The sequence below is a fragment of the Phaseolus vulgaris genome, chromosome 11 (genome assembly GCF_000499845.2).
Source record: "Phaseolus vulgaris cultivar G19833 chromosome 11, P. vulgaris v2.0, whole genome shotgun sequence".
NCBI classification, from domain to species: Eukaryota; Viridiplantae; Streptophyta; class Magnoliopsida; order Fabales; family Fabaceae; genus Phaseolus; species Phaseolus vulgaris.
Window position 1 is genome coordinate 53,137,024 of NC_023749.2, and position 24,395 is coordinate 53,161,418.

Consider the following 24,395-nt stretch of genomic DNA (forward strand, 5'->3'; position numbering starts at 1 on the left):
ATAACCTTACACTTCATTACTCTACAAAACAAAGTATTGCATGGTATGGTGTGAACATTGGTTGATAATAATGGAAAATATTTGTGGTAGGGTTATAAGCGTGGAGCAGGAATGATTTGGTCTCACTAAATAACTATCTGCTTGATTTATTTTTTAAGCAAAAATTATTAAAAGGACCAAGAAAATACACTAGGTGTGATAACATATACAAATTTGTTGAAGTAAACCATATCCAAAAATCCATTAACCAATATAAAATTATTTCAAATTCTATAAAAAAAATATTAAATATAATTAATTTTAAAAATAAAAAAATATTTAATTACTATATTAATTAAATTAAATATTATTTTACAACAAATAAAATGTTAGCTTTACGTGTTTATAGGATTTTAAAGGCTAATAATGTAAGTAGGGGTGGCAAAGCGGACCAACCCGCCCTGCGCTTGGCCCACAAAAATGCGGGTCGAGTTGGCTCCCCCCGCAAAGTTATTGCGGGCTAGAATTTCCGACCCGCCCCGCATAAGAGCGGGTCCGCAGGTTTGTGAGTCAGCCCGCGTTCTGTTTTTTTCTTTTTTTAAATTAAATATTTTATTTTACATTTTGTTTCTAAAAAATTGTCAAATTAAACCTATATATGTGTTACTATCAAACCTAAATTTCTTTTCTTCCTTTTCAAACATAGTCAAACATCAAAACATTAAACATTAAGATAAATATCAAATATCACTTTCCAAAACATTAAAAATACCTAATTTCAAAACATTAAACATAAACATTAATTCAAAAACATTAATTCTAAAAGCGCGATTGTGTTGTGTTTCTTTCTTTTGAAATTTTGTGAAAACCTAATTACGTTGCCCTGCTTCTGCTAAGTGCCAATTTTTTCTTTTTGCGGGTTTGTGGGCCAGCCCGCCTCGCCCCACTGCTGACCCACGCAGGTTGCAGACTAATGCGAGACGGACTAATGCGGATTAGCAGGTTGAATAATAATATTTAATACTTTGAGTAAATTCATACAAACTTGATAAATTACTATTTTATTGTGTATCTTTTTTTTTATACGCTACTAACATAAACCAATTTTAAAGATAAAAAATAATTTATTATTATATTAACTAAATTAAATATTATTTTATATACTATAAAAGTTATTGGTTATCTAAATTAGTTTTTATGATTAATAAAAGTCATAAATTAGTTTCTAAATTGGTATCTAATTAAATATTAAAATTTTAGCTATCAACTTTGTAATATAAAGTAATTAATAGAAGTCTTAATAACTAATTAGATATCAATTTATAAATTTTGTAAATAATAGAAAATACCAATAATTTTTTTAATCTCTAAAATAATATCTAATTTAGTTATATAGTGACTAATTATTTTGATCTGTAAAATTAGTTTATATTTAGTGATAATTATAAAAAAAAATACTTTTTCAATAATCATATTATTATTAAAAAAGACATAGAAACTCAGCTATTTGAGTCTCAAAACTGTAAATAAAAAAGATGTAAACCTCAAAGTTTAGATATTGGTAATGGGAAACACAATCTTCTAAAAATCACATAATAATGAAGATTTAATAAACATTACACATTTCTAATTCCTGAAAGTGATGAAACAGAATACAATGCATAACATAACATGTGTGGAGCAGTTCAAGATAAGGTTCATTCCTAGTTATAACCAAAGTTATAAAGGAAAATATTAAAATAGGGAACATTATATAAATAGAGAGATCCTATGTGTAGAAAATTGATAAAAAAAAAGTGCTACTCCTTCTTCATAACATCTCTTATAACATCATAGTCCTTTTCTAAGATAGTACCATGGTCCTGTCCCAGTTCCCATCCTGCATATAAAATTTACAAATATTAAATCAATACTGTCTCTAAAAAAAGTACACCACATGCATTATAAAATAAAAAAGCTATTAATTATAGTTTATCTAGTAGTACACTTTTTAAAATAAAAAATGTAAACAATTTCACATATTATATATTATAAATTTGTTGAATCATCTTAAAGAGTATGAGTAATAAATTTTTTACTAAACCATTATGCATTATAAGTTTGGTAATTTTTTATAATAGTTATCCTAAAAACCATATAAATAGTAATGACTGAATGTAAAATTATTTATATTATTGTAAGAAAATTATTAAATAATAATAATTTTTTAAAATAATTAATTATTATATTGATAAAGTTAGATATTATTTAAAAAATTAAAATATATTAGTACTTAAAATAGCTTCTATTATTGATAAATAGTTTATAAATTGATATTTAATTAGTTATCGATAATTAGATTATAAATTTTATAGTTAAATTCTTAATAGTTAATTAAATATTAATTTAAAAATTATTTATCAATAATAAAAATTATTTTAAATATTAATAATTTTTTAATCATTAAAATAATATATAATTTAATTAATATAATAATTAATTATTTTTTATTTTTAAAATTAATTTTATTTAATAATTTTTTAGTAGTGTGTGGATATATAAATCATAAAATAGAAGAGATTTTTAGATTTTCAATTACAGATATTTCATAGAATAGATCTTACATGTTTGTGCTCAAAAAAATTATTAGTAGACAAATAATAGTTTAATGATTTTGTTCTGCTTGTGTTTTTTTAATTAAGTTATTCAAAATATGTGAAAATAGTATATATAAATGATAATTTGTTAAAAAAAAATTCTTAAAACAAACCTATAATTGGAAACTATATTTATCAACCCTTCTGGTTTGGTATATCATGCATTTGATGTTGTTTTGATTTTGTGAAGAACTGAGAAAGATTGTATTGAAAGTAGTTAGAAGATTGCATGGTTCCTTTACCTCCAAATACCAACAAACATACGAAGAATCATGTATATGGTTAATGCAATCCATATTCCTATGAATTGTTTGCTCCCAAAGAGAAAGATTTCTATGGGAATGCTTATTAGTGACACCAAAACCTAAACAAAAAGAGTAGCAAAAAAGTTAATCAATTTGGCTATAAGATAACATATTATGAAAAGGGAAGAAAAAGAAGCATGTAAACTTGCCAAAGAATATGCAGAATAAGCAAAATCATTAGCTCCATAATTGACTCCATCAAAGACAAAGGCCAATGCATTGATTGGTTGAGTGGCTGCAACAAACTGGTGAAATAAATGATATTAGAAAACTACCCTTTCTTTCACACTTTAATATCTTGCTGAAATTTATGTAAGTTTTGATTAGTGTGTGTTTAGATCACTAATGGTGGTGATTCATGTCTTAAAAAAATTCATCATCTCAAAACATAAAAAAATAAAAAAAATAATAGTTACTTCGACCACAATAACGATAATAACATTTGAATATGTTTAAGGAAGTTCTTCGTACACTTCTATAATTTCAAAAATATCAAAATTGTTTGTTTTGAAGTTTGAAATGTAAATTTTGCATTCTAAATTGTATAATTTAGATTACAAATTTTTTCATTATTTAGAGTAAAAAATTTGTATTATGAATTGTATAATATAGAATATAATTTCTATTCTGAATTCTATCATTCAGAATATAAATTTTTGTTTGTATTTTAGATTTTACAATTCGTAATAAATGTATTTCAAATTCTAGAATCCAGAATCTAATGAATTCTAGAATCCAAAATACAATAAATCTATTAATTTAAGGAAAAGGGGTGTTGATTAGAGAAGATGAAGAAAAAGGTAAAATGATTATTTTGCTTCTTTTATGGAGTTGCAGGAAAGAAGGTATGGAGGTGCAGGAAGAACTGAGAATAGGTTTAGAGTATAGATGTGAGTCTATTTTTACATGTGATGAGAGTTTGACATTGATGGAAACCACATCATGCAATAATTTTTCTCTATTTGGTTACTTCAAAATTATAGTATACAAATCAAGCATTAGAAAAGAGTGTAAAAGTGATAATTTTTAGAAGCTTTTCATTGTTGATTTGGTGTTTAAAGGGTGTGTATACCGGCATGCTTATTTTGATGAGTTGCACAACAGTAACATTTTTGGAAAATATTCCAGCTCCAAAGTATAATCCAACAGCAACTGCAAAAGAGAGTCCAATTCCCAAAACAAAAGTCATTTGCAGTGTTCTTGTTGCAGCAGCAGTAGCCTTCTTATAGTCTTTCTCAGCAAATGAAGATGCAAGAATTGTCTGTCAACCACAGAAAATCACTAGTTATACACATATATGTGAATCTGAAACACATAAATCATCATCTCCAATATTAAATTATTGAACATCTCACATCGACTAAAGATAAAGACATTTTATAGTATATAAGTTAGTGAAAATCTCATCTAGTTTCATAAAATCGAGTTACACTTAAAGTCCACTCCTTACACTACAAGAAAATCATGAAATAGAAACCAATTTTTAGAGACCAAAATAATTAGTTGCAATAGGAACTAAATTAGAGACCATTTTGGAAACTAAAACAAAAATTGGTTTCTAAATTAGTTTATATTATTGTTAAATAGTTTCTAAATTGGTATCTAATTAGCAACCAAGGTTTTAGAGACTAAATTTAGAAACTAAATAATTGGTAGTTAAAACCTTGGTTACTAATTAGATACCAATTTAGAAACTATTTAACAATAATAGAAACTAATTTAGAAACCAATTTTTGTTTTAGTTTCTAAAATGATCTCTAATTTAGTTACTATTGCAACTAATTATTTTGATTTCTAAAAATTGGTTTCTATTTGATGATTTTCTTGTAGTGTTAATATAGTTTTAGAATCCTATCAGAGTGAGTGTTCATCAACTAGAGATAAAGGACATTTCATAATATATAAGTAGATGCATAATTTGCTTCAACCTAATAAGTTTATGCAACCAAATTAAGAGAAGGAAAAGGATAAACCTGAACAGCCACAGCTAAACCATCAGCAAGAAGGGATGAAGCCAACCAGATTTGCAGGCCTGGTTGAAATGCAGCCATGGGAATTGGACCTAACCTTGCTGCCAATGATGCAGCTAAGGTCATACAAAATGTCACTGAAACTACCCTTATCAAAAGTAGACCTCCTGTTCAAAATTATAAAATTCAACAAATGAAAGTTAGCATAATAATAATTTTTTTTTTATGTATAAAAGCTTTCGTTAGATAACATCATACAATTTCACATCTCAGCTATACTGACAGTTCAAATAACAATAATCATCTGTCATCACATAATTGTTTTTTGAAAAAAATACAAAAAAAATGAGAAGATTAGACCAAAATTCATACGTTAACAAAAAACGATACATAGATAGACTATACCTATTCATAAAGAATTCTTAAAAAAAAAAAAAGACAAAATGGAAGCTTATTATACCGATAATATAATAATTGGTTTAATCCTTAAGATTTTATCTGACTATTTGAAATTATAAGCATTTACCATTTTTAAGAAATCTGAAAATCTGCAAATCCTTCATGCTTGGAGGTAGGAGGTGCACTCTTCTCATTAACAATAAAAGGAGGGTGGTTGCCATCAAATACCTATAAGGATACCCATTTTGTTAAACACAGTTATTTGTATGAACAACACATAAATACCCATTGTTATGAAGGAAATTGCTTTCTGAATCCATCAAATTTAGACCTTCATTCAATCGCTGATGAAAAATATCAAAATATCCTTTGTGACTTCTAAAATTCATTTAATTTCTTTCTCTGTATTTTTTTTATTACACAATTATTTTTTCTAGAATGGTATTTTGGTTTCTAATTCTATTATGGAATACAAAAATCTATTCCGGATTTTTTCTTTGAAATATATTCTTTAATTTCAGTTTTTTAATTCCAAAAATAAACTACAATTTTTAAATTTTCAGAGTTGATTGGGTGCATGTCTAAAATAACTGGGTGCAAGAAGCAATTGCTTGTTATGAAATATGGCAAAGTAATAAGACTTACTGGGAGATGATATGGGCCATGGCTGCACCTTTCAGGCCCAATTTCATATAAAAGATAAGTATTGGGTCCAACAGAACATTGAAAGCATATCCCGAAACTAAGTCAAAGTAAAAAGAAACCCTAATTAGGAAAATCATTTAAATATACAATACAAAATTTAATGACACTTCTTACTAAAATTTTTAAAAAAGGATTAAATATATATTGGTAAAATAAAAATTTATCAATTCAATACTCTAAGGAACAAAATCAAAATTTGATTGAAAGTATAATAAATATCAAAAACACATATTTTTTCCCATCTTCTATTATGAAGACTTTGTAGAATATGGTGTAAGATTTATGTCTTATTTTTCTACTTATGTATTCACATAATTAGTTTAATTAGATGAAAAAATTGTGAGTAAATACATTGAATTCACAATTCACACTGATCAAAAAAAGAATTTGAACCTACCAATGACATATAAAGGAGTTGTTGTGTCTTTGAAACCTCTAAAGATTCCTTGCATGGCCAAGGAAAGAAGAACAGCAGGAGAACCAATTGATCTTAATCTTAGGTACTTCTCTGCTGGATCTAGCATTGGAGAATCCTAAATACAACAAAATATGAAGAAATTAGTCGTGTATAAGTGGTGTAAATCTCATTTTATAAGCCAATTTTATAAGATTGAATTAGACTTTAATATAAAAGAAAAAAAGTGATTTATTACGATTTGTTAGACGGTATTTGTTCCAGTACGAAGTTAATAACAAATTTCTAATTGGAGAAATCGTTTATTTGTATGTGATTCTGTATATGGTTGATTATTTCTAAAGTGGTTCTTATTTATTTATTTTTTATTGTTGATAAAAAAATCATTAATTATTATGTTTAAAATAAAGATTAGCAATAGAATTATATTGAGTTGTTGATGATGGAAAAATGAAGTTACATGTTTTAGACCCATTGCATATAGAAGAGGTTTTGCAGCAAATGAAAGGATTGCAGTTTGAAGGAGGCCAAGGATTGTTCCAAAAAGCAAGGCCGTTGATGCAGAAGCAATTATCTTCTTCCCAACTTTTTGCTTCCTCTTAGTCATAACTTTTTCTGAAAATTACACCAAAAAATCAAAATTCATTATAATATATATCTCAACTATTTATATGCAAACTAGTAGAAAGAGTTTCAAATTAATACTTTACATTATTCATACACCAGTTACAAAACAATGAAACTGAAGAAGATTTTATGGAATTTAAAATGATTATAATATAATCTAGAAAAACAATTAAAGGTGTGCTTGAAATAAGGGTCAAAAGTAAATTATCTCAATAATCGATTTTGTTTGAATAAGTTAACTAAAAAGTGATTTTTAAGATAATTAGTTTTGTTTTAAAAATTATTTTTTACATAAAAAATAGCACCTAGGAAGGTGAAAGAGAAAAAATGTTATTTTAGATCATAATGTTTCCTATACATAAGAATAACTTATTTTCTTTTACAAAATTTCAGTTTTTCAAACATATATGCATAAAATCCTCTTTTAAAATATTGTACAAAGTTTTTTTTCGAAAATTATGGTGGTGTAGGTCCCAATTTGACGGGGGTGTAGTAAGAAAAACCCAATAGCAAAAAGTGGTTGATCACAAACATGTGCCATGTTAAGTACTGTGCTAATAACGTGTTATACACAAATTCACATGTGGACAAACACTGCTCTTTAAATAATTTTTTCATAAATATTTATATTTTATCTTTTCCATAAAATTGCATAAATCAACCACTAAAAGCAACAGTCTCATCTTAATTTTTCTTAAACCTCACCACAAACTAATTTTATTATGATTTTTTCTTTATCTTTTTCTTGTTTTCTGCATGTTTAAAGAAGATTTATGAAACTAGGTTTACATGTATATATAAAGAAAACCTACCATTTTCATTATTTGTGTCCATGCTCCCTGTAACAATCTTTGCTACAACATTGTTTGATTCATCTGTTACTTGTTTTGGAGCTTCAACATTTTCTATATCTGGAACCATATGATCCTTAGACACAGTTGCTTGCTTGAGCTTAGTGTCATCATTTTCAGTTTTTTTGGTGTTCATGTTTTGGATGGTATCTTCCTCAGCCACAAAGGAAGTTGTAATACTAACAAGAGGAAATATGGTGATTCTTGAAGCTTGGTTGAACAAAGCAATGGCAACTCCAGCAGCAGCAAGTTCTACTGGTCCTATAAACATGAAAATGAAAAAAAAAAGGGAAAAAAAATATTCAAAATCTGCATTTTTTTATCAGCAAGAAAGAATAAGAGTGACCTAACCCTTGTAAAAAAATCAGAATTGTCAGATAACACAAAACCTTCCAAACTACTACAGACCAAACCCCACTAAACTAACACGGATACAAACAAACTAAATCTAGAATAGACAAACGAAAGGGTCAAGCACCAATCAGGATAAGAAAAACTGGCAGATTAAAATTTAGAAGTAATCCAAGACTAAACCTTCAATTGAGTCAATGAGAAAATTTCTGAATGATCCACCATACCACCTTTCAAAATATCTTATTCTTGTGACAATTGTATTAATTATGGTGTATGAATGAATATTTATGGAAGATTAAGGAATAAGTACCCAAGTGGCCAATGAAGGTTGTGTCTATCAAAGAAGCAATGGGATCAGCAACAACAGCAAGTGCAGCAGGGAATGCAATTCCCAGTATCTCTCTAGAAAGTGCATCCAGCTTGAAGATAAGTCTACACATTACAAGATTTCAGTGTTAGTTCTTCACAAAACTACATTAATTCATCTGATTTTGCTTAGTAACTTCATATAAAATGCAATAACTTCTCACATAGGGTAATGAAAAGGACAAAAGTTAATTAAAATAACATACCATCTCTCGTGTTATAAAAAATATCAGTCATTTTCATTACTAGTTAACACTTGATTTTATATTTTTATTATATATATATAATTCTTTCATAAATTTAAATAACTTTAATGAATTTTCTATTATTTTTTTGGTTAATTGAGTATTCAACATTTTTATTTTTTTCAATTGAGTAAATGTTAACTGTCGTCTCATTTTGGTTACAATTTTCTTCACTAAGATTTTATGGTTAATAAAAACAATATTGTAGACAATGATAATTATCATTTTCCATTAATGACATTTATCTTTTTATATTATCCGAAAAAAATCTCACATCTTTTAACACACAAAAACAATTAAAATAATATCACAAATATAACAATCATAACACCCACTTCAAAAAAATATATTAAATGCGAGAAACTCAATTAATTTTTTTTTAGAATAAAATATTTTTTAATAGAAATTCCATTAAAATATTCAAATGAATAACTTAAAATTTAATTAAGCATGTTATTTACCTATAAGTTAAGTATTTACTTACTTAAATACAATTATTTTTTTTAAACCATAAAAGGAAACTAGTTAACATATTTGTTCTAAAAAAGCTTAGGATATCATGTATATTATTTTTTAATGAAATTGTTGTATGTTACATTGTAATCAAACTATGATATATAACATAATGTGAAAAACTAAATTTAGGAGAGCAAAATCATTCTAAGTTTTAACAACAAAAAAGAAAACATCATAGTTACAATACCTTGCATCTTTGAAGAAAACCAAGAATGGAATTCTTTTGTTGTTGTTATGGGAAGTGCCATTGTTGTTCTCCATAATCTTCTACCTCTCAAACAATGACAATTCCTGTGCTTTCAATCTGAAAAGTTTCAAACACACACACTAAATTATGTTACAAACATGCTTTCAAAAATTGAAGTAATAGTTTCATTTTATTCTCTAACAAATAAAAGGAAAGTAATAAAGTTAACCTTGAAATTTTGCGTTGAAAGATCACAATAAGAAGTGATGTATTTATAGTACTCTTTACGAGTTTATAATATTATTTTTTTTGCTCAGCAGAGTTTATAATATTATTTTTTTTGCTCAGCAGAGTTTATATAATATTATATGCAATTAAAGATGTCATTTTCTTACCAAATAAAAAAGAGAATACAATAGGGAAGCATGCAGAAGCCCTAGAACACGTAAATAATTGACACTACTGCGTGATTCATATTACTATAAAATAATCAACAACAATAATGGACAAGTAAATGCAAATTTGGAGAACCATGATAGAAGAGAAGAACAAATTTGCAGGGTTACTCTTAGTTAAATATTTCACCAAACCTATGATTTTTTGTTTTTTTTTTTTCAATCAACAATAAACAAATTAAATAAAAAAAATACTAAAGTTTCTATTAGTACTAATATCTAGTACTAAAGTTTTGGCTACTAACATTTTAATTTCTAAATTAATCTATAAAATATTAATAGAGACTAATTTAGAATATGAAAGTAACTAAAATATTGATAGCTAATGGTTAAAATTATTTTATAAATTTTTATTAATAATAAAAAATACTTTAAATACCAATTTTTTTTTTAAATTTATAAAATAGTTTCTATTTTAGTTAAATAATAATTAATTATTCTAGTGTATAATTTTTTTATTTAATAATTTTTTATTGTTCCACTACTCATTTATTAATATATTATTTTTGCAAAGAAAAAAAAGTACTTTACTCATATTTCATATATTATCTTCCTTTTGTAATGTTTTTTTTTATGAGATTTTATAATTAAAATTTTTTCTTAATTATTTTTGAAACGTGTGTTAAAAATAATATTTTCAAAATTGTATTTTTATATTTCACATATACTTGCGTTCACGTCATGCATATAAGGTATAGTTTTTCGTACTATGGCATCAACGTACTTTTTCGTATATGATGATGATTCAGTTCAACTTATTAACTTTAACGAGAAAGAGAAAATTAGCATAATAATTTTAACAAATAATAAACAATCTTTACAACTAAGATTCTAATTAACTACTTAAAAAATTGGACATCAAATAATGAGTTTAAACATATTTAAATAATAAATTTTGTTATTACTATTATAAATGATAAAAAACGGTTTTATAAATGCCCTAAATGGGGAAATAAAGTATATTGCGTAAGCTTTATTCATTATTTTTGTAACTTTCATGTATTTATTTCTTTTAAAATTAAAAAGTGTAAAAGTGTATATTATTTTAAGATGTAAAAGTTAAATGTAAATAAAAACTATATATAATTTGAAATAATAGAATTCATATCGTGTACGTTTGTGAAATAGTACATCGAGCATGCTTCATTCTACATTTTCTCCACCGTACATTTCTTCTTCATTCATATAAATATACAAGTTTTCATTGTTTTTTACATAGTTGAATTCAAAAGTTATTATTATCCTCTAGTTGATATAATTAAAATTTATTTTTGACTTTCAGTCCTTCTAATTGAAAAAATTAAAAGTTATTTTTAACTTTCAGATTATATCATTTTATAATTCAGAAATTAAAATTAATTGTTAGATTATATAATTTAGAATTTTTTTAAGAAAAATAACTCCTAGGAAGTAATCACTACAAGACAATCATGAAATAAAAACCAATTTTTAGATACCAAAATAATTAATTACAATAGGAACTAAAATAAAGACCATTTTAGAAATTAAAAAAAAAATAGTTTCTAAATTAGTTTATATTATTGTTAAATAGTTTCTAAATTGGTATCTAATTAGCAACTAAGGTTTTAACTACCAATTATTTAGTTTATAAATTAGGTAGCAAAAACCTTGGTCGCTAATTAGATACCAATTTAGAAACTATTTAACAATAATAGAAACTAATTTAGAAACCAAATTTCTTTTTAGTTTCTAAAATGGTCTCTAATTTAATTACTATTGCAACTAATTATTTTGGTTTCTACAAATTGGTTTCTATTTCATGATTTTCTTGTAGTGAATCCAAAAATAAAAAAATGATTTTTAAATTGTATAATTTAAAAGTTAAAAATGACAAATAAATGGAGCAATTCAGAAGGTTTTCCAAATTAAATAAATTCATTTTTTTTTTCAAATTACATAATTTAGATGAAACAATAGAATGAAGATTTGTATGTTTATGAGGGTGTAAAAGAAATGTATGGAGATGAAAAAAGAAATGTTGAAGGGCTATAAACTGTTATACGAATACATCTTCTTCATTTAAATTTGTAGAGATGTTAAGTTTGATAAGGAGACTGATAAATAAGAAACAGAATTTTATGAAGAATAGACAAATCAACCTGAAGTAGAAAAATATGATGAATTTGATAATAGGATCCTAGTGAAAAAAGAGACAAGAACCTTAAAGTATTGCTACTTGTGCAATTGACCTCAAAGATATTTGAATTATGTCACTTGTGCACTTAACTAGTCAGATACAGATCTTAGCATTTTCTTTTGCTACAACAAATGGTGCAATATGTATCATGATGCAATAGACAATAACAAGTCAACCGAATGGCTAATAGTAATGAACAAGGACATTGAAACAATATCAATCTTCAAGGCAGCGAGTGGTATACGATATTGATGAATTGGTATACGATATTGATGAATTTCAATGCAAGAAAATCATGAAATAGAAATCAATTTTAGAGAAAAAAAAATTAGTTGTTATAGTGATTAAATTAGAAACTATTTTAGAAACTACATTTTTTTTTGGTTTCTAAATTAGTTTTTATTATTGTTAAATGGTTTCTAAATTGGTATCTAATTAGCAACCAATGTTTTTGCTACCAAATTTAGAATCTAAATAATTGGTAGTTGTTCCTGTTAGGGAGATGAGACCTAGAGAACTGTTGAAGATTTCGTCTTCTTCTTTCCTTCGGGCAGGTTGCTAGGGTTTCACTATAATCCTTCCGGTCTTCACGCTACTCCTTCAGCTCACTCCGACGCTCAAGTTAGTAAAGAAGGTGTTCGACACTTGGGTGTGTACAGTGACATACCTTTCTTCTTGGAATGTGCGCTATTTATATTATTTTAATGAACTTACCTTATTGGGCCTGATTAGTGGAATGAATCACACTTATGGTTGCATTACCTAATTCTTAATGGTAATTTAGCTTCACTGACCTTGGTTTGAGCGTTAATGGTTAAGTGTGTCGGTCGGCCAGACTGTCCGTGAGGGTCTCGGTCATCTCGGTCAGGGAGACCGAGTCTCGGTCAGCTCGGTCTCGTCCCATACTAGTACAGTAGTTAAAACATTGGTTACTAATTAGATACAAATTTAGAAACCATTTAATAATAATAGAAACTAATTTAGAAACCAAAAATTTTGTTAGTCTCTAAAATGGTTTCTAATTTAGTTACTATAACAACTAATTATTTTTGGTCTCTAAAATTAGTTTCTATTTCATGATTTTCTTGTAGTGGATGTAATAGAAATCAATATGACAATTGCATAAACGGTTCTAGATTTATTTGTTTTTATATGTAATTGTTAGGTTGGAGATCCCACATCGACTATAAATAAAAATATTTCATAGTATATAAATGGATGCAAATCTTATCTTATAAGTCAGTTTTATAAGGTTGAGTTATACTTAAAGTCCACTTCTTAACATGTTCGTTATCGAGACAATGAATGTAATTTTGGATTTAATTATGTAATACTATTATTGTATTATGAGAGAATGTCAATAGAGTCTCTTGAAGAAAATGAAGTAAAAGGTCATTCTAAATTTTTTTGCAATGAAAACACACCGTATATAACTAGAATATTCTGAAAACCACAACATGACATATATAATGTGTAAATGAAGCAATGTGATGTATCACAAAAAGTAAAATAATAAGTGTGAATGAAGGAAACCTAGCTGTATTACAAAAATATATAAGAAAGTTCCTATGTATATGGGAAAAGTGAGAATGTGATTGATAGAAAACAAGTAATATTCAACAACAAAATTTCTTTGATTATTTGATAGTGTGTTCTAAGACAATGAGCAACCTCTGAGATAGTGCCAAGGTCCTGTCCCAGTTCCCATCCTGCATGTGCAATATTATCAACCATGATCCAACCAAATAGGTTCTTCTATATACATTTAAGATTAATTGTATATATATATATTTAAGATTAATGTTTATTACAACAAAATTATTAAATATAAATTAATTTTAGAGATCAAAATAATTAGTTACTATTTCATTAAATTAGAGATTATCTTATAAATTAAAAAGCTATTGATATTTAAAGTAGTTTCTATTATTAATAAAAATTTATAAAATATAGTATCTAACCATTACATACCAAAATTTTAACTACTTACTAGCTATTTTATATTTTAAATTATTTTTTATTAATCTTTTAAAGACTAATTTAGAATTTAAAATATTAGTTGCTAAAACTTAGGTAATTAATTTAAATACAAATTTAAAAATTATTTTATAATTTTTTTGTTAATAATAGAACCATTTTAAATATGAATAATTTTTTAATCTCTAAATTAATATTTAGTTTAGTTAATATAATGACTAATTATTTTTCGTCTTTAAATTTAGTTATTATTTATTGATTTTTTTTTATAGTGGTTAGGAAAACTCTTGTATATTACAAAAAAAAAGTTATTAAGTTCCTATTTTTTTTACTTATGTTTAGTGCAAGAAAAGTGATGATATTATGAAAATTAAACGAGTATGAAGAAGAGTAGAAGTAGTGATAAGATGCAAAGTTGACTTGGTGGTCGTCGAAAATTGAAATGGCGATCTCCATGTGCTAGTCGGTGGTCGTCGAAGGCAAAGGTAAACATGATCACCGGTCGATGAAGCGGCGATCTCCATGAAGTGGTCGGTGAAGTTGTGTATCATTGCCGTATTCGAAGAACGGAAGATCAGGTACTGAAAATTACCGAGGTAGACACATCGCCGGGTTTGTGCTGGTTCGATAAAGATATCTGTTAACTTTATAAGAGCAATGAGATGGGGATTTCCCGAGTGGATCCTCCCCGAGAGCAGGGTTTATCTTGATTGGGTATTTTTTGGGTATGTTTTTCTCACTTTAAGGTTGTTTTGTTCCAACCATAAAAGAGAGATAGGTAGTCCTTTTGTGGTTTCTGTATATGGGTTGGGATACCCCTGAAGTATCTCCTTTAATTTTATTTATTCATTGCTGATAAAAAAAAAAATAAGATGCAAAGTTGAATTACCTCCACACACCAGCCAACATGCGAAGAGTCATATATATGGTTAGAGCAATCCAAATCCCAATGAAATGTTTGGCCCTGTAGAGAACAAACTCTATGGCTACACTTACTAGGGACACCACCACCTGCAAAGAAAGTACCCAAAAATAAAAAATTTAGATAAAATGATGATACTTTGACAACTATCATTACACACAAAAATTATTAAAATAAAAATTAGTTTTAAATAAAAATAATAATTAGTTTTAAATGATAAATTAATTTTTAAATTGGTATCTAATTAAATATTGAGATTTTTTTTATCAACAATAAAATATGAATAAATGAGAACCAATTCAGGGATGGTTCAATCCTTATACATGGTACACAAAAAGACCAACTTCATACGATTACCACCGACTAACTAAAAAACCTTGCCCATACTAAAACCTGAAAAGCAAACTTCAAGACACCATCCTCATACATACTATAGGTTCCAAACACCAATTAGAAAAGGAAAACAAAGTAGAACGAATTTTTAGCAACAAACTTTCGACTCTAAAGTAATTAGTAGCTAAAATCTTAATAGCTAATTAAATATCAATTTAAAAATTAATTTATCAATTTTATGAATAATAAAAACTTTAGATACCAATAATTTTTAGTCTCTAAAATAATATCTAATTAGTTAATATAGTGACTAATTGTTTTTTATTTCTAAAATTAGTTTCTATTTAGTTATTTTCTTGTAGTGCATGCACCAGTTTACAAGTGGAAAGAGAAATAACTTTTTTGTTAAAATAGAATAATTTTAAAATTACATTAACCAAATCACGTTGGTAAACTGTTGTCTTTTTCAAAATTTTCAATGTACAGTTGTCAAAGTAACATTTTTTATTCAAATAATCAAAGATGCAAAATATCATAAAAAGATGAGAAAAAGGGTATGTTTGTACTTGCCAGAGAGTATGCTGAATATGCAAAATCAGAAGCTCCATAGTTCACTCCATCAAATACAAAGGCTAATGAATTAATTGGTTGAGTAGCAGCCACAAACTGAGGGATTATGTAAAGAAAATTAGATAATTATAATTAAAACATGGTTTTGATTTTTGATTTATTGTTAAATAATGTTTATTACCGGAATGCTTATTTTAATGAAGTGCAGAACATGAACATTTTTGGAGAATATTCCAGCTCCAAAGTATAATCCTAGTCCAACAGCAAGAGAGAGTCCCATTCCTAAAACAAAACTCATTTGCAGTGTTTTTGTTGCAGCAGTTGTTGCTTTCTTATGGTCTTTTTCAGCAAAAGAACAAGCTAGAATTGCCTGTGAAGAAGGGAAACTCATTAGTGTTATTTATTTTAATTTAATTTATTGCACACATTGAAGTTTTGAGAAATTAAGAAAATATCTTTTTGTCCACTAAAAAATGTCAAATTGTTTTTATTTTGTCTCATGTTTTAAAATTTGTACAAACATGGTAATATATTAAGAGAAAATTGTAAGTGTTTGATGGATTTTGACATGTCAACTTTATTCAATGTTATAGTTTATATTAATGGATGTATATTATATATTTCATTTAAAAACAAAAAATAATAATGCAATCAATATTTTTTAAACTAAACTAGCTACTTAGCCAATATTGTTTTATTATTTAATATTTTAAGATAATTAATAAAAGGTGCAATTTGACTTGGTAATAATGATAATTGACAAAAAAAAATTTATTACGATATTTTTCGTTGATTATAATTTCTTTTTTACAGAAAATCGTGTTACAATACGTGGCTTATACAATCTTATAGTAATTTTTTTCCATTCTAGTAATTATCAAGATAAATTATATCTTTTTCCCAAAAAAGTAAAAATGTAATGATAATCATAAAATGATATCTACAAATATTAAATAACAATATTTTAATTAAAAATTAAAATAGAATATAATTTTATACGTATTGACATATAAAGTACATACAAAAATTTTAAAAAAATGAATTTAATTTTTAAAATAAAAACTAATCAAATTTTATTAAACATTTTCTTTGACTCACTAATTTTTTTTTTTCAAATTTTCACCAAAAATTACTAATTGTTGTAGCTTTTTTTCACCATTTGTTAGTTTTATTCTTCATATCAGTATTGATTTATTTAAACTACTTACTTGACATCTTGTTATTATTGAAAAGAGAAATTGAATTTCTACATTTCCCATATGAATACTTGCAAAGATTTATAGAGTTAAAATAATATAACATTTTTGTAAACATAAACAAAAACCAAAAGTATAAAGATGAAATGCTCTCAAACTGTATAACAAATGTTATATATATAGTGTTACCTGAACAGCAACAGCTAAACCATCTGCAAGAAGAGATGATGTTAACCAGACTTGTAGGCATGTTTGAAATGCAGCCATGGGAACTGAACCTAACCTTGCTGCCAATGATGCTGCCAAGGTCACACAAAATGTCACTGCTATTACCCTTATCATCAACAAACCTCCTGCAACATACAAATTCAAAACAAAATCAAAACATATAAATTATCTGAGAAATATTGTTTGTTTTAGAGTTTTTGAGTTCCGTGACAGTTTTGTCTTTAAAAGACGTCTCGATGAATTGAAGGAAGAAGAATATAAAAACTATCTAAGGTTATTGTCTTATTTTTAAGTTTTTGAGTTTCGTCGTGATTTTCTACTTAAAAATATTTTGATGGATTGAAAGAGAAAAGAGTATATAAACTGTTTTTAACCTCGCATTACAAGAAAATCATCAAATAGAAACCAATTTTTAGAAACCAAAATAATTAGATACAATAGAAACTAAAATAGAGACCATTTTAAAAACTAAAAAAAAATTGGTTTCTAAATTAGTTTCTATTATTTTATATTATTGTTAAATAGTTTCTAAATTGGTATCTAATTAGCAATTATTTAACAATAATAGAAAATAATAAAAACAAATTGATTTTTTTAGTTTCTAAAATGGTCTCTAATTTAGTTACTATTGCAACTAATTATTTTGATTTCTAGAAATTGGTTTCTATTTCATGATTTTCTTATCGACTCCCAAACAGTTATATATGAAAAAAAAAAGTGAAATAGTAAAAAAAAATTGAAGTCTATTTATAATTCTAGAACTGAAAAAATATACAAATGGTATGTGTCACATCTGCTTACGGAAACCCGTGTAGCCAACAAGATAAACAACCATACATCTCTCGACCAAATGTAAAGGTAACTGTCTAGCTAGTTAATTAGATTAATTTAGATTTAGCAAATAACTAAATATTATTAGGAGTTATTGGACATGGGTCGTGATTAAATCAAGAAGACCCAATGAGGAGGATTGTTTATTGTTTTTCTGTGATTAGTTTGACTGTTCCTTAGATAATTAGGTAGGTGTTTCTTGGTAGGAGTATGGTAAGGTGTTTTGTTTTTTATGGATAAGGGTTGAACTATCCCTAAAGTGGTTCCCATTTATTTATTTTTTATTACCGATAAAAAAAAAGGTCCAATAGAAAGTTACAAATAAGACCGGACTCTCATGGTAAAAGATGATGACTTTTCTAGTTCTAAAGGCACAAAACACTCCTATATCTAAACTGACTTCAACGTTGAAGTGTCTTTACAGATATCCCAACTCTCGGACATATTGGATGACAACTTGCAGGAGAGAAGACAAAAAAAATCTGTAGGGGATATTTGGTCTCAAATTGTAAGAACAATATCTTTAACCACCTTACCATTTTTAAGAAATCTGAAAATCTGCAAATCCTTTATGCTTGGAGGTAGGAGATGAACTTTTTTCATTAGTATCAATAAGAGAGTGATTGCCATCATGTACCTGCAAGTGTTGCAGTTTTGTAAGAACACCAAAACATGATGAACAATTAGTATTGAAATTCAAAATACAACAAAGTAATAGACTTACTGGGAAAGAACATGTGAAATGGCTGCACCTTTGAGGCCCAGTTTCAATGTGAAAATAAGAATTGGATCCAAGATCACATTAAGTGTGTATCCTGAAACTAAACAAAACCAGCAAAAAGAGAGTGTATAATTACACTTTATCTCTCAAAATATATATGATGATCATCAACAAAAATGTGTATAATTTGAACCTACCAATGACATATAATGGAGTTTTTGTATCCTTAAACCCTCTAAAGATTCCTTGCATGGCCAAGGAGAGAAGCACTGCAGGTGCCCCAATGGATCTCAATTTTAAGTACTTTTCTGCTTGATTTAGCATTGGGGAATCCTAAGAAAAGTAACAAATCAATTCTAACTTTTTATTATCAACAAAAGAAATAAAATAAAATAAATAAACTGAAGTATTTGAGAGCTACATAAATCCTTATACAAAAAAAAAATTCCAAAAATTTACAATTCACTACCATCAAACACATTATGTAGCCCAACAAACATAATACCTAATTTAAGATATAACACTACTATAGAAACCAATTTTTAGAGACTAAAATAATTAGTTACAATAGTAACTAAATTAGAGACCATTTTAGAAACTAAAAAAAATTGATTTCTAAATTAGTTTCTATTATTGTTAAATAGTTTCTAAATTGATATCTAATTAGCAACCAAGGTTTTAGAGACCAAATTTAGAAACTAAATAATTGGTAGTTAAAACATTGGTTGCTAATTAGATACCAAATTAGAAACTATTTAACAATAATAGAAACTAATTTAAAAATCAATTTTTTTTAGTTTATAAAATGGTCTTTAATTAGTTACTATTGCAACTTATTATTTTGGTCTCTAAAAATTGGTTTCTATTTCATGATTTTCTTGTAGTGTTTACCTAATTTAAGATATAAAATAGTTAATAATTTAGTTAATATAGTAAATAATTATTTTAATTAATTTTTATTAAATGATATATTTGTAAAGTAGAATTATTTAATCTCATTTTAACTAACTTACTGGTTTGACACCCATAACACGTAAGAGAGGTTTTGCTGCAAAAATAAGAACAGAAGCTTGAATGAGGCCAAGAATGGTGCCAAAAAGTAGAGCTGTTGATGCTGAAGCAATACGTCTCTTCTTCTTTTCATCTTTCTCCATACTCTTTGAACACTTGCATATTTTTTTATTGCCTTCTGAAAAGTAATAAAAAAAATATGTAAATAATTTGTCATTCAGTAAAAATATGTAGGAACATATATAATAACTACATTCTACCAGTCTTTTTTTTGTTTTTTTTAATTTAACAAACAATGTTTTAATAAGATAAAATAAAAGAAATAATTTTAATCTCTCTATTTTATTGTTTAAATGACTAAAATATATAAAAATGAGAATTAAAATTCAAAGACTAAAAATATAAATAAATAAAGTAAAAGATTAAACATTTCAAATAATTGTATCAATTATTTCATCAAATATATTTACTCGTGAAACATATAACGTAATCATTTATATCAATTTAATTATAATCTTTAAATCCAGATTTTTATAATTTCATATTATTACTTTAAATGAAAATGTAATATTTAAAATAAAATTTTATTATTATCAGTTTAACGACAGTTAAACCATTATTTCCACCCAGTCTAAATTTTAAAAACTGTGACTTTTATATTATATTATAAGAAAATATTATAAAAATTGATCTCAATAAATTCAAAAGTATGTTATAAAAGAAAAATTATAAGATTTACTTGTCACTTTATAAAAAAATATTAGGGACATGGTAAGAAAAAGTGATTAGAAGAGAAAAATTACTATCTCCAATTTCTGGGTCATTGTCCCTTGTAGCATTATAATTTTCCAAAGCTTGAAGATCCTTTGATTCACATTTTTCAACCATAGGTTTTTCTTTTTGTAAGTCTTGAAGCATATGATCCTCTGGCACAACCACTTCTTTGAACTTGGATTTGTTATTGAGCTTTTCAAGAGTATCTTCCTCAGCCACAAATGAAGTGGTGATGCTCACCAGAGGGAAAATGGTGATTCTTGAAGCTTGGTTGAACAAAGCAATGGAAACTCCAGCAGCTGCAAGTTCCACTGGCCCTTAACATATCAACACAAAAACTTAGCTTCAAGAGACAAAAATTTGTGAAATGCTTCAAATCATAAAATTCATTTCATATGAGACATTTTATTTTTAAAAGCTTTCATGTTATACATCACTTTGCAACTTGAAATATCAGTTAGACTGACATCTCAAGTAACAACAATCATCTGTCAGCACATGAAAAAAAGTATTATTAAAAAAAAATAAGAAAGAAAATAAAAAAATATGGAAGGATTAGACCAAAACTCATATATTAACAAAACAACAATACATAGGGAGACTATACCTATTTATAAAGAATTTTAAGAACAGACTGGATGAAAGCCTATTATACCAATGAAATGATTATCTATGAATAAATCCTAAATTAGCTAACTTATTAGTACACACATCCCCTTCACAAAAAATAAGAGTAACCATAAACCTGATTTTCTAACACTAATTAAAACAAATAAAATAATTATCGAAATAAATAAATTTTTTAAAAATTATTAAAACGGAAAAGTTGTGTCGAAATAGTACGATTTTAGTTGAAATTTGATTATAATAAAATCGTATCACTTTACACATTCAATTCAAATATAGTGAAATCATGACATTAATTCGATTTTTATCATAGACACGCTTTATTCATTTTGATAATTTTTTAAATTTTATTTATTTTAATAATTAATAAGTTAAATTTTACCTTTTAGTAAAAGAACCTCTAATAAATTTTATTCAAACCATAAAATTCATTTCATAGGAGACATTTTCTTTTATAAAAGTTTTCATGTTAGGCATCACTTTGCAATTTGACATCTCAACTAACCTAATACCTCAAGTAACGAAAATCATTTGCTATCACATAAAAAAAATATTATTAAAAAAAATAAAAAAGAAAAAAATATGGAAGGACTAAACCAAAACCCATATGTTAATAAAAAAGATAGATAAACTATATTTATTTATAAAGAATTTTAAGAATAGATTGGATGAAAACCTATTATACTAATGAAATGATTCTCTATGAATAAATCCTAAATTAACCAACTTATCAGCACACACATTTCCTTCATGAAAAATATGAGTAACCCTAAACCTGCTTTTCTCACAATAATTAAGACAAATCAAATAATTATCGAAATGAATAAAACTTTAAAAAATTATTAAAATAGAGAAGTTGTGTCAAGATAGTACGATTTTAGTTGAAATTTGATTATAATAAAATCGTGTCACCTTACAAATTCAATTCTCAAATACATCGAAATCATGACATTAGTTCGATTTTTTTCATACACACGACTTACCCATTTTGATAATTTTTTAAATTTTATTTATTTTAATAATTAATAAGTTAAATTTTACCTTTTTAGGATAAGAACCTCTAATAAACACATGCTCAATTAATTAAGTTACCACAAGGTATCTATCAGCAGGAATCATTTGTATAATAAATATTAAAATTTTGAGGAATCAAATTCAAAAAAAATATTATAATCAGAATATTTTTCATATATTTGGCTACCCATAACCATGAACAGTTGAATTATATATATAAAAATAGAAATACCTAAGTGGCCTATGAAAGCTGTGTCAATTAGAGAAGCAATTGGATCAGCTGCAACAGCTAGTGCTGAAGGGAAAGCAATCCCTAATAACTCTCTTGAAACTGCATCCAGCTTCAAAACATGCCTATATTTAAATAAATTAATTATCAGAATCAAGAGTATATATATTTTATTAATTTCATTTATAAAACTACATTAATGCTTATCAAATAACACCTTTCACATGTAAATGCAATAATGTAACTAGGTCAAACAATTTTCCCCATATAAATTTTATTCTACATGTATATATAAGATATTTTTACTTAATTATTTTTTATCTGAAAAAAATTATATAAATAACATCAAATATTTAAGAGATGTTTTAACTCTTTACCAGCAAACAATGAGATCAGGATAAAATTCCATCCAGATTTTTTAATTGGGATATTATATTATTTTATTTGTTGAACATACTAGAAACACTCTTTTATTTTATTTTTTTTCACAAAACACTCACTTTATATGGTTAAAATTTATTCAAAAATTACACAAATAAGAGAAAAATGTTAAATATGTAGAACACAACATTTTTTTTTTGACGATTTCTAATAAATTTCGATCAACAAAAAACAGTGTCTAATGTGTCTAATGAGTGTATTGAAAAGTTTGTTTTCATCACTTTTTTTTCAATATTTTAGATAGCAAAATGTTCTCTTACAAGAAAAATGAATATACTGAATATAATATTATACCTTGCATCTTTGAAGAAAATGAAGAGAGGCCACTTGAAGTTGTTGTTGGGTTCATTGGAACTGCCATTGTCTTCCATTGGTTTTTGATGAATCTGAGCAGAAGAGAAAAAAACTACTCTGAAGTGCTTGAAGAAATTGATCAAAAGAAGAAAATCCTTCAATAATCTGAAAACCTAATATCATAATTTGAGTTTGAGATCATTCAATAATGTTCAATGTTGACATTAATCAGAACACAGAAGAAAAATATGATATGCAAGTAAGTAATGAAGGTTTTGGATAATAGAATGAAGATAAAGAAGATAATAATGTTTTTTTTTTCATAAGCAAGAAACTATCCATAAATATGAATTATTGTAAGGATGACCCAACCATTATACAAAAATTAAAAAAAGATATAAAATAATATCTCCTCACATCCCAATTTATTCCAAGCTCCCAACAAAAATTATCAGTTATTTCTTATCCAAAAATCAATAAAAAAGAAGTCTGACTTTTTACAACAGTCAAGAAAAAACCAACATATCAAAGGAAGAAGATAGTAATGTGATACCTTTTTGGAGTTGAAAGATGACTAGAGAAGTGATGGTTTTTATAGGAGTGATTTGGGATTCCAAGAGTGAAATAATGAAGCATTTATAAGCATAAAGCTTTTGTCTTGTTCAAAGTTGGAACCTTCCTCAGCTAAACTATGCAACTACATTTCATCTACTAATTATAAGAAAAATTATATATTTTTAAACATATATATTTTCCTATTATCTAATGTTTAACTTGGTCGATTTCATAATTTTTTCCCTAATTTTTTTTGTTTTTTAATCAATTTTAACTAATAAAAAAATGTGTGTTTGAAAAAAACCTAGTTATTACTAAAATAAATTCTTACTAATCAGTGATCACATTAGTAGAGGAATGAGCACATTTGAGATGCTATGGAAATTTCAGCAGTGTGAATTGATAAAAAAAAAAAAACTTTAGAAAACTAATTAAGAACATAAAAATGGGATACTAAATGTGCAAAGATGGGTTAATTAGCTTAATGAAGAACGTGATATTCTG

General features: G+C 26.1%; 2 protein-coding genes across 3 annotated transcripts; both read right to left on the minus strand.

Moving 5' to 3' along the window:
* Nucleotides 1-1,542: 1,542 nt before the first annotated feature.
* On the minus strand, nt 1,543-9,678 carry LOC137823653 (protein DETOXIFICATION 43-like). Its single transcript, XM_068628875.1, has 12 exons — nt 9,556-9,678; nt 8,552-8,673; nt 7,831-8,148; nt 6,870-7,033; nt 6,392-6,527; nt 5,935-6,031; nt 5,417-5,517; nt 4,894-5,057; nt 3,993-4,181; nt 3,070-3,165; nt 2,858-2,979; nt 1,543-1,858 (listed from the first exon to the last, which is right to left on the minus strand). Exons 1-12 carry the CDS (start codon nt 9,627-9,629, stop codon nt 1,810-1,812), a joined length of 1,632 nt encoding a protein of 543 aa, XP_068484976.1. The 5' UTR covers nt 9,630-9,678; the 3' UTR covers nt 1,543-1,809.
* A 3,876-nt stretch (nt 9,679-13,554) lies between these two features.
* Nucleotides 13,555-24,049, minus strand: LOC137832719 (protein DETOXIFICATION 43-like). 2 transcript variants are annotated; one of them, XM_068641031.1, is made up of 13 exons: nt 23,890-24,049; nt 23,337-23,509; nt 22,605-22,726; nt 20,761-21,048; nt 19,960-20,135; nt 19,144-19,279; nt 18,950-19,046; nt 18,762-18,862; nt 17,356-17,519; nt 16,152-16,340; nt 15,971-16,066; nt 15,035-15,156; nt 13,555-13,877 (listed from the first exon to the last, which is right to left on the minus strand). In XM_068641031.1, exons 2-13 carry the CDS (start codon nt 23,411-23,413, stop codon nt 13,823-13,825), a joined length of 1,623 nt encoding a protein of 540 aa, XP_068497132.1. In that variant the 5' UTR covers nt 23,414-23,509; nt 23,890-24,049; the 3' UTR covers nt 13,555-13,822. The 2 variants fall into 2 exon arrangements, with proteins under 2 accessions (XP_068497132.1, XP_068497141.1); XM_068641040.1 differs by having other exon boundaries at nt 23,337-23,428; nt 23,890-24,022.
* Between the last annotated feature and the right edge of the window lie 346 nt (nt 24,050-24,395).